General features: G+C 39.4%; 2 protein-coding genes across 2 annotated transcripts in view; both read left to right on the forward strand.

Moving 5' to 3' along the window:
* Positions 1-9,434, forward strand: part of LOC118342659 (protein O-mannosyl-transferase TMTC1-like) — a 19,958-nt gene extending 10,524 nt beyond the window's left edge. Inside the window, exons 2-3 of the mRNA XM_035681273.1 lie at positions 6,107-6,180; positions 9,257-9,434. Coding sequence (XP_035537166.1) covers positions 6,107-6,180; positions 9,257-9,434 — 252 coding nt within the window. The remainder of the gene's footprint in view (positions 1-6,106; positions 6,181-9,256) is intronic.
* Positions 9,435-10,138: 704 nt separating this feature from the next.
* Positions 10,139-11,051, forward strand: part of LOC118342668 — a 49,369-nt gene continuing 48,456 nt past the window's right edge. The window contains exon 1 of the mRNA XM_035681285.1: positions 10,139-10,246. Within this exon, the coding sequence (XP_035537178.1) occupies positions 10,139-10,246 (108 nt within the window). The remainder of the gene's footprint in view (positions 10,247-11,051) is intronic.

Consider the following 11,051-nt stretch of genomic DNA (forward strand, 5'->3'; position numbering starts at 1 on the left):
GTGTGGGTATATAGAGAGAGAGAGACATCTGTATGTTTTGCTAAATTCCACGTACAAAGCAGCAAACACCAAAGTAAAGTTGTGTGAGTGTGAAACTCACGTCTCCTCTTTTCCAGAAGGCTGCAGCTGCTTCCAAAAGCAGTCTCTGAAGACACACCCTTCCTCTGTACATGCTGAGGGACGTTTGGCTTTGATTGTACCTTTTAAAGTAATAGAAATTGTCTGCTGGTAATGTACTGTACATTTCTAACTCCCATGTTGTTTGGTGGTTACTTTTCTTGTGGATAACTGAACAGATGAAGGTGATGCGACAGTTTTTGTTTTAGTAATGGTATTTTATTTCCCCCCACTTGTATAGCTATTGCAATAACATAAAAAATACATAAATACTAGGGCTGCGTGATATTGTTAAAAATATTATATTGCGATTATTGCGACCGATATTGTGATATCATTGAGTATTATTGTGACAATAAGGATTTTGCCTCAAATAATATTTTACACAAAAAAACCCCAATTAAAATCACAATGATGTGACATTTGTTGGGGTTGTACCAAACATATTTCTGAAGAACAAGATTTGTAGGCCTGGGCCTGTCTGAAGCACTACTGTACTGCATTATATTGAGCAAATACACATATTTCTCCAAATGCTGAACTATTCCATTAACAAATAACCAAAAAAAAATCAGGGTCATTTAGGGTTCATTTCCATCCATCTGGTGTGACTGCAAGGCTCATAGTGGGGGTTGATGAATAATTGTAAGTTTTCCCATTCTTTCCAATCTGCCAACATGTTGTGAATGTAGCATAGCGTTAGCAAGCTGGCACCTGTTTCACTAACTTGTTGGCTGCTGTTACAGTTTGTTAGAATGATATTTTAGAATTTAGTTGTGATGTGACATGAGGACTGACCCTGAACTCACCCAGCCTTACATTTAACCAAATCATGCAATACGTGGAGTGCAGTGGGATGGCTCTTCTATACATGCTATTATTTTACTTCAATAAAGAAAATCTTATCACACCAGTTTTTCCCCTAGAAACCCATTTTTATTAATTAAAGAACCTCTGCAGCAAACACAGCAGTGTTCTCCATCAGCAACCAGACAGAATACCTGCAGTGACATCACTGTTTGGGGTGTGTTTTTGTGTTTCTTAGTGACCTCTGTTATGAACAGACTGCTGTAGGAATGTCTTTACCACATATGAAACAGTATGTAGAATGTATCACTATACAAAAAGTATGTGTGGTTGGTTTACTGATCCTTTGAAGTTGGATTTAATATATACTTTGTAGCAAATACAAAAACTCCAATATCAGACGGATGGGATATTTAAAGAACAATGTCATTTGTGCGTTATCATCTGCAAATCTGCCCATGAAGCACGGTTTAAACTGCTGGAACAGTGCCATTCATATAATCTGCAGCAGTGAACTAAGAGCCTACTGATAATTGTCAGCAAAAAGTAAATATAAAGGAATGTAACAGCCTGAAATTTTAATTTTCCTCACTTTTTGTATAAGGGAATATAAACTATGATAATACAGCTATTGTATATGTTATTTTATTTAATATATCATATTATAAGAGGGTGGACCAACTTTTGGACATGTTTGTGGAGACAGCATTCAGCTTCAAGTCTTTAGGTGGACACTTCCCATGCTAGCAGTTGGGAGCCAGTGTTACTATATAGTAGTCGTGCTGCCTTGAACTGATTGTTTGAAGGCATTTCCCCCCTTTTTCAAAAAGCCCCCATAGCGTTAGCAGTTTCAGTTGTCCGTCCTTGGGTCAGATATGGATCTCAAACTGACCCTCCATCCCCCTCCCTCCACCCTGCAACACGATGTCAAAAATGTTATATAACCTTACCTAAGATTTTTTTTAAATAATTGTTTCATGCCAATTCATACTACTCGTTCATATACAATGGAAACACAGTTCTATTTTAAGAAATGTGTTTTGTTTGGCGCAAAAATGACGGCAAAGGTCAATGGTCCCTGCAGATGTGTGCAAACAGTTGGGAAGAAGAGAGGAGGTTTCAGCCCTTCAGTGGCTGTTTGGCTGCAAACAACAAAGATGAGTGGGGGACCCTTGCTTGACAACACTCAACATTTATATTCCATTTCATCGGCGGCTCATGCTACATGTTGTGTTCATCCCACATTATAGAAAGGAGGCAGGCTGGCATTGGTAGACAGTATGTCCAAAGTTTAAATATTTATATACACAGGCAACAATGTTATGTAGCTCCCTCACACAAGGAGAAAACATGGATGATCTGGACAACGAGAAGCTAATTAAATAATTACATAAAAAATCTCTGTTATGGGTCCAGCTGTAATGATGGTAAATGACCAGACTGTCAAAACCCAGAGCAACGAGTTGTCCTGTAACCACAGCATTATGTATGTTTGCCGTGATTCTAACCTCGGGCCCCTTGCTAGTTAAAGGACCAGTGTGTTAAATAAAACAGTGTGCTGTATTATTCTCCCTGTGTATGGTCTGATACAACCTTGAAATAAAACAAAAACAAGGCATTTGATTACAGATTTTGGCACTGAATACCTTGGAAATGAGGGCTTTTACACATTCTAGCCAGGCCTAATTTTGTCCTGTTGTAATTTAATATGTCTCTCCTGGTCTTTTGTTTCCCACTCACTCCCCTCCATCATTGTGCCAGTCTGTGTATGTGTGGGAGCTGCTGAGGTTCCTTCACTCTTTATTTTATGAGATATCACATGAAAGTCCTCCTGCTCCCTCTCTCGTCTCCCCTGTTTTCTCCTGTTCCTCCTCCCTTTGCTGCCCTCCATCCGCATTCCCCTCCCGGCCTGCTTTTTATCAGTGTCTGCTGGACATGTTTACTGCTCCTTTGCCAGGCTATGGCCGACGGCCGCTCCATCGCCCCACCACACACAAAAACCACCGGCTGATACTGTAGATCAACTTAATGGAGAAACGCTGCCGAATTTAAGAAGATAGACAACGCATACTGTCTATTACTCCCCAGACAGGAAGCTAACAGTTTTGTCCACTTTTTCCAACGCTCTGCAATACATCCTGAAATGTCCGAGCTGCTTAGGTGGCTAGTAGAGCAGACAAACACAGCCAGGAGTGTTTGGCTGGTTGGTTATAAATTATCTGATTATTCCTGCTGCTCAGGCCTGTCCAGTCAGTGGTCTGCAGCAGGTAGTTTCAGCCGGGCAGCTCAACTGATCAGAAATAATTAATAAGATAAGAGGATAAGAGATTTTTATTTGTCACATGCACAGTTATACTAGTACAATGCACAGTAAAGCTTCTTTACTGCAGCCAGTAGTAAAGAAAACAAAATACTACTACATTAAAACATAGTGATTGCACAGAACACACAAGTAAAACGAATATAAGTGTAAATAGTAAAACTAAGAAAAAAATATACAATAAAATATAGACTGTAAATATAAACATTAAATATAGACTGTAATATCTAAATATAGACTGTAACTCCAAGTGTAAAACTTAAAAGGGGTTAGCTTATATATACACACACATTACATTATTGAAAGCAGCTATTGAGAAATTACAGTGGTGCAGTGTTTTTTGTTGTTGTGTTGTTTTGTTTTGTTTTGTTTTGTTTTTTTAAGTCCGGTTAAGGCTCAGAGTTGAAGCGGATGGCATGTGGATAGAAACTCTTCTTCAGCCTCTCAGCTCTCTCTAACCCTATGCTGGCACTAATCACATACTATGTCTTATTGTGCTCTAAAGGAAAGCAATGGATGTAATGCATCTGTAAGAGGTTGCATTTTCAGTATAAAGGCTGTAGCTTATCATTTTCATTCATTTATTTATTCTACTAGGGTTGCAGCGGTATACCAATACCATGTTATACCATGGTATGGAAGTTGATAGTTATCATACTGTGCACATTTGCTTATCTGCAGTATTGAATTTTACAGTATTAGTGTTAAAAAATATAGGACATGTATGTTGTAAAATTCTAAAGCGTTTGTTGAACCAAAAACGCCCTTTCTGATTACTTTCCTTCTAAGGTCATTGTAAGTGATGATAATAATTATAATAATAATTGTATAATACTGTTATACCGTGATGTGTTCTGAGATGGTTATCATACCATGAAAATCTCCTGCCATTGCAACCCTATTCATAACTGGAAACAAAGTCACTGTACTGCCTGAACTACACTTAAAACAGTTATATTAGTGTCAGCATTGTCCAAGACTACACTTGGTTTCTTGTTGCAAAGTCCACCCCTTTGCTCCAGACTGGAATATCTGAACAGTTGTATGGTTTGCTATGGACTTTTTGTACAGAGATTTTGGTGCTGCCTGACTTTTCATTCGGTGCCACAAGTTTAACATTCTAGGTTTGCAGTGAAATCTCTCTACAACTGTTGGATGGATCGCCATCCAATGTCCACGGGATGAACTAAATTGTTTGATTGTTACCTGACTTCAGTGAAGTCAATGTCTTTGATTATTTAGAGTATCTCCACATGTATTAGACTGGCACTGATATTTCTGGGTCCTAGGGGACAAATCCTAAAAACCTTTCATCTAGTGCCACCATGAGTGTGTTTTTACAAATGTTGGGGTAAGGGTAAAATATTTCTAAAACCATTCGATGGATTGCTGTGAAATTTGGTTCTGACATTCACATTCCCCTTATGATTAATTGTAATGACTTTGGTGATGACTTTTAGCACCCTCATAGGACCAAATGTTCCATTTGTAACTACCAAGTACCTGCAAAACTATCAGTCATTCATTCATCATGTTAAACACCAGCATGTCATGTCATTTTCAGTGTGACTACAGATGGTCCGATACTATTTTCTCTTTCCCAATACGGATTCCTCAATTTCTCATACCGAGAACCCATCCGATACATGTGCATAAAAAAAAGCTATTCCTATATATTTATATATATAGTTTTTACCTAGCTAATACTACTAATCCTGGCTCAGGTTAAACCCTTTGTCAGAGTCAGGGCGGGTCATGACTTAATGGCTAACGGTACACTGCTGAGAAGTAGCAGGGTGCCGATTCGGGGGCTAATACATTACATGGTATCTGATCAATGAACAGACGCATACTGGCTGATACTGCACTTAAGGCAGTGCCAGAGGAGTTTCCGATACTGGGTTTGGTGTCGGAACAAGTCAAAGTGTGACTGCTGATGTTAGCACTTAGCTCAAAGCACTGCTTTGCCTAGATACAGCCGTATGGAGCATGCCTCTGTCCTTCCTCTTTTCCTTCCCTCCTTTTTTCTTCATCTATGCCAGATTGAACACATGAGTAATGTCATTGTATATGTTACATGACCACAGGACTGGCTTTAGCCCTTCTGCTGTGGGGTGCCCCCCACCACATTTTCAGTCATTTCTACACCTTTTCAAAACCACTAATACCACAGGTATGAAAATAAATCTTGTGGATGGGGGCATTCAGGTTTTAGAATGGCTTCTTTGGTATTTTAATGGCTGTTTGTGTCTTAGCCCTGACACACATACCAAGCGTATTTCAAACGCTGTTCCAAAATTTTGCACACTCCTGGCAGGACATATTTAAACAGAGTAGCATTGCAAGCAAGTGTGAGGGAGTTGTTAAAAAGCATTGGGGGACATGTAGGATACTGTTATCAGAAGTAACTCCTGGATTGCTGTTCTTAGAATGCATTGAATATTTAATGTTTGTAAGGCTCGCTCTTTAGCAGACACTATAGGAACTGTTGAGGAAACAAGCTTCATTACAATCCTTTATGTTCTTTTCCAAGTTTGTATCATTATGCATGCTCAACTTCAAAGTAAAATCCTCAAACAGCGCATATGCGTGGGCAGCTGTTATACAAAAGCTTTAATGCTCATTCTTGGCTGTGATAATGGGCACCTGTCCGAGCCATAATCACAGTAATTCTGCTCCCGGGGTTCGGTATGAACTCAGCCAGATTCCACAGAGACAGTGATGTGCAGCAGGTCAAGTTATGCATCTAGCTGTAGCGTAGCAACATAATGGGCTCCACATGGACATCCAGCCCTGTTTCCTCACCAGAGCCATCTGACACATGAGTAATCTCTCACAGTAAAATGTGTGTGTGTGTTGCAGGTGTCTGGTATCGTGGGCAGGGCTGACGTCTTGGCCTGTCTGCTGTTCTTACTGACGTTCCTCTCCTATATCAGGTAAGGTGACTCTGTACCACCCCCGCACCTTGCACACTCTCAGTTCTTAGATTCATCTACGGATGGATTGTGCATTTTCATTTTATTGGCATTTTTATGTTTTGCGCGAGACTACTGACATTTTTTGCCTTTTTATGTTTCAAACGGTTGGTTGATCTTATTGCAGACGGGTGACAAATGAAAGGAAAATCCTCAATAACTAAGTGGAGAAACATAACGAAGGGTGCTGGTATGCTTTGGAACCGCTAACAAACAGACAGCCCTCACTTCAAGGACGCTTTTTATCTGAAACAATGCTCTCCCCTCATTCTCCTCTGTTGTGAAACAAACTGGAGATATAGTGAATCACTTAGTAACGCGGAGAGAGCTTTTTAAAACAATGAAAATAGATGTCCTGAGCAACGTTATATAGTATGACGTATGTGTTCACAAGCAAACGACTTATGCATATCACTGCCCTAGAGGTGTTTTTAAACTCTAATTGTTTCCACCCAGTTTTAGCAGCAAAAGCTTGGAGAACGTCCTCAGTCTGTATTGAGCAAAGCATTTAGAGACTGGCTTGTGAGTCTACTTCCAGGATGACAATGCATGCATCCATAGGGAATGTGGGCTCACTGAATGGTTTGATGAGCATGAAAATGATGTGCATCATATGCCATAGCCTCAGGGTTCCCACGCATCCTGGAAAGTCTAAAAACCTTGAAGTTTAGAGACTACTTTTTCAGTCATGGAATCACCCAGAAATTGATTAAATTTACCAAAAATCCTGAGAATATTTTAGGTTGTCCAGAACTACATAAACCTGGAGGCGTTTTTTGCTTGAAACTCAACTGTTGCTAGGATAAGCTGCCTGAAAGCTAAAAGTGTCAATACATGGCCAATACGTGGAAAATGTCCTGAAAAAGTTCTGGAAAATTATTTCTATTATATAAAAGAGTGGGAACCCTGAGCCTTCGTAGTCATCAGATCTCAACTCAGTTGAACACCTATGAGAGATTTTGGACCGATGTGCTAGACAGCACTCTCCACTACTATCATCAAAACACCAATTGAGGGAATGTCTTTTGGAAGAATGCTGTTATTTGTGAAACAAATAAACACAACAGCGTTTTTGACGACCTCGGAATGAGACTCAGCAGTCAACTATTACCACCTTTAGTTGGTCACCCGTCTGTATTTTTTCTACACTGCAAAGATTTGTTTCTTTTGTCTGGGTAACTGGTTTCTGTTGTATTTTTTTTTATTGTGATATCATTGGCTATTGGAAAATGAAGAAATATGTAAATATTAGTCACATTCAAGATTTATGATGGATTATGTAAATGTGGAATTGAAGTTAAGCAAAAGCAGTTACAAAACTGCAGTTATAAAATATATTTCGAGAAGGGGTCTTGCAGTGATCTTTTCAGCATTAAGCCTAATTTTTCCATAGCCTTGAACAGAATTCTCAGGGAAGCCCAGTAGAAATGCAGACGGTCATATCTGCATGCATACAGCCTATTAATGATCAGATTTGTTGTTGTGGTTGATAAATACATGCACAGTGATGTTAACTGTACATGCAACAAACACTTTCATTTAGAAGATGAATTTTCTGTAAAATAAAGTAAATTCTAATAGATTTGAACTAGAGGAATTTGAGGAAAACTGTAGTACACTGCAGTCTGGAAAGGTCCTGTAAAATGATTTCTTAAAAAGGGTGGGAACCTAAGATAGGTCATTAGAGATTGGTAATGCAAAGAATGAAATAAATCTGTAAGATTTTTTTACTGATAGAATATGGTCTTACAGCAGCTTCAACCAATACAGTACTGGAAAACTGAAGTACAACAACAAACCCTTACTCAGAATAACTTTTACTCAACTCTGACAGAAGTAGAACATGCCACTAACCTTTCCACCTCATAGGGATCAAAGGTCAGCACCTAGTATGTGAATAACAGCCCAGCACAACAACGGATTGACAGTTCTGTACCTCAGTGGCTCCCAAGCTTCTTATTTAATGGACCTTTTTCTATCATCGAGTAAACTGACGACCCCTGACTAATTCACATATTTTATAGATATTTCATGTTATATTCAGTGAGCACTGATAAACTGAACAATAAACCCAAATACTGTACACAATAACTGTAGGAAGATTATTTCCTGTGAGCTACAGAAATTTCCCCTAATATTATTAGGACCTTTTTAACAATTCTCTGTATGTTTTATGTAATTTTTTATGTTTAACGATCATACATACTTAATAGGCTTCCCTTTTTTTTGGATAAATTCTGTGTTTTCCTCTTGTTGCTCTATTAGCTCTTTATTTGTTTGAACTGTTCTAATGCAGGACGAGGCTGTTCATCAGAGACTGAAGACTATGTGAATATATCTTGTGTTCAATTAAATAGTATAACAATTATTTAAGCTATTTCATAAATTAAATAATATTTTATAAATAAAATAGCAATTCCATCACAGAAATGAATAAAATGCTGAGATATAGACCTACTGTGAATATTTAAGTTTTTCCCTTAAAATTAAGAAGGCCTGGCGACCCCCAATGAAGCTTTGACAACCCCTGTTAGGGGTCCTGACCCACAGCTTGGGAACCACTGCTATAACTGATTTTCACCTGCCTGTTCAACAGTGGGTGGAACGCCATAATTCCAATTGGAGAGATACGGTTAATTAATGGTTTAAAAAATAAGTGACAGTCCAAATCACATAGCTCTGAAGTCTCACATATCAAAGAGCTGCCAGGCCTCTTTTGTTTTCTGACAAATGCTGCTAATTGGCATTCAGGTTGGCATTTAGGCATTTAGGTTGCTTCTATTCCATTAATGCTTATGTTACTTTGTCTGATTCCTGAATGTGACATTTCATATTTGCAGCCTAGACACAAATCTTAATTAACACAATGAAGCAGTTCATTGCAGTTATTTTAATCATCCTACAACATGAGTATTATACTAAATGAACAGTGAGTCACTTGTCCTCCTTGCCATCCTTCCTCGGTGATTGGGCTTTGGCTACCCTGTTATCATCAGTCATTATAAATCACCTTTGTTCTACCTCCTCTGTCCCTCAGGAGTGTGGGTGTGTGTGTCTCTGAAGACTGTCTGCCCTCCACGGTGTCAGTGGGGTGTCTGCTGGTCAGTTTGTTGCTGGGCACCTGCGCCATGCTGGTCAAGGAGACGGGCATCACCGTGTTCGGAGTGTGCGTGCTCTACGACGCCCTGGTGCTCTGCCGCAAGCCTCTCATCTAGTAAGCAACACAGAGTTTTTGCTTTGTTTATGTTTTCTTTGTTTTTTTGTTTCTTCTTATCTTGATTTATGTGGCAGTGGCCTGCTGAGCATGCACACAGTTTTTCAGAAACGCTTGGCTTTATATTTACACAGCTAAACTCGTTTGCACCTGGGAGCTGCCCACTGCAACCGTAGATAATTTGTTTTGGAGTGTGTTTTTCTGAAACTATGTGCATAAATAGCAGGGATAGGAGGACTCTGTCTGTATTGTCTGTATTTTTAATGTCCATGTGGGTGTTTGTGTACTTTTAGCCATTACCATACATCTATGCCAAACGGCATTATTTTCAGACTAATTAAGTAGGAGTTTTGGCTTTAGGATGAGAATTAATTCAGGCACATAGAGATGATGGGTAAAAATAGGAGTTGTACGCTCATTAATTGGACCGTTTTTTTAATAGTTTTATTAGTAGCCTGTGGATGATTTTCAATTTGCTTATGTAGACTTCTGACTTGGCTTGAGAGTTGCCCCAAAAGATTAAAATCTAAAACATAAGCAGTCCACAGAGCTGTAGACATGAGACAAGACTTTTTATATATATATATATATATATATATTTTTATTTATTTTTTTTTTGGGAGGGGAGGGGCGAGGGGGGGGGGGCTTTTTATTGCCATCTTTATTGCGAATAGTGACCAGCTGAGAATGTCACGGAAAGGGGAGATGGAAGGACAGGCAGCAAAGCGGCCAAGCAAGTCGGACTTGAATCCTGGCGGCTGCAGCAAGGACTCAGCTATACCAGGTGCAGCGTATCTGGGCCACGCCAGGATGGTGATACCTTTATTGTCAGATTAAGATTAAGAAATACTTATTAGATTCATTCAAACACTTGTCTTTCCATCACAGCAGCTCCACTTTCACAACAAACAAACAAAACAACAACCAACTCAGCCAGCTTAAACCTACTATTAACTATTGTTGCTGATTCACTAGAGTTTTCTCCAAAGGGGTTGGCTGACAATCTTTGAGCTGATTCTTCATATTGGTGGGGCAGTTTCTGATTAAGCAGTAAGTGGAAAAAGCATCTTGTACCAACTCGTCATCATTTAGCAATCCTGCTAGACAACGAGAGAAGAAGAATTTGTCTACTAGCCATGAACAGACCTCCATGTGATTACGAGAAAATCACGTTCTTTTCACCAAAGAATTTCAGACGGGTACAAAGCAACTTTGTGTTTCTGTTTGATCTGTGTGTTTTACTCTTTGCAAAGAAGCGAGGGGGGTAAGTGTAGCTGTTTTATAACACACCTTTAAACATGCCAGCGAGCAAAGAGAGAAAACTACTGAATTGCTTTACCCTGCGGAGAAGCTATAAAGAACTCTTACAAAGGTCGATTTGAGTAACGTTGGCGCGTCGAGCAGCAGAATAAATACCAAGGACAAGTTGAAAAAGAAGGCCTAAAAAGTTCCTCTACTCACATTCGAGATCCACAACCGGAGGCTTCTCTCTACAGACATAACATGTCTATTCTCAGCGCTGTAATGCCTGACCATTGGGTTTGAGTCCCCGTCGAAATCAAGACAAAACCAGGCGGTAGAAACACTTCCGTTTTTTCCAGAGGGGCTGCGCGACAGA

This window comes from Morone saxatilis, unplaced genomic scaffold (genome assembly GCF_004916995.1).
Source record: "Morone saxatilis isolate NCDOM2014 unplaced genomic scaffold, NCSU_SB_2.0 Contig10, whole genome shotgun sequence".
Taxonomy (NCBI): domain Eukaryota; kingdom Metazoa; phylum Chordata; class Actinopteri; family Moronidae; genus Morone; species Morone saxatilis.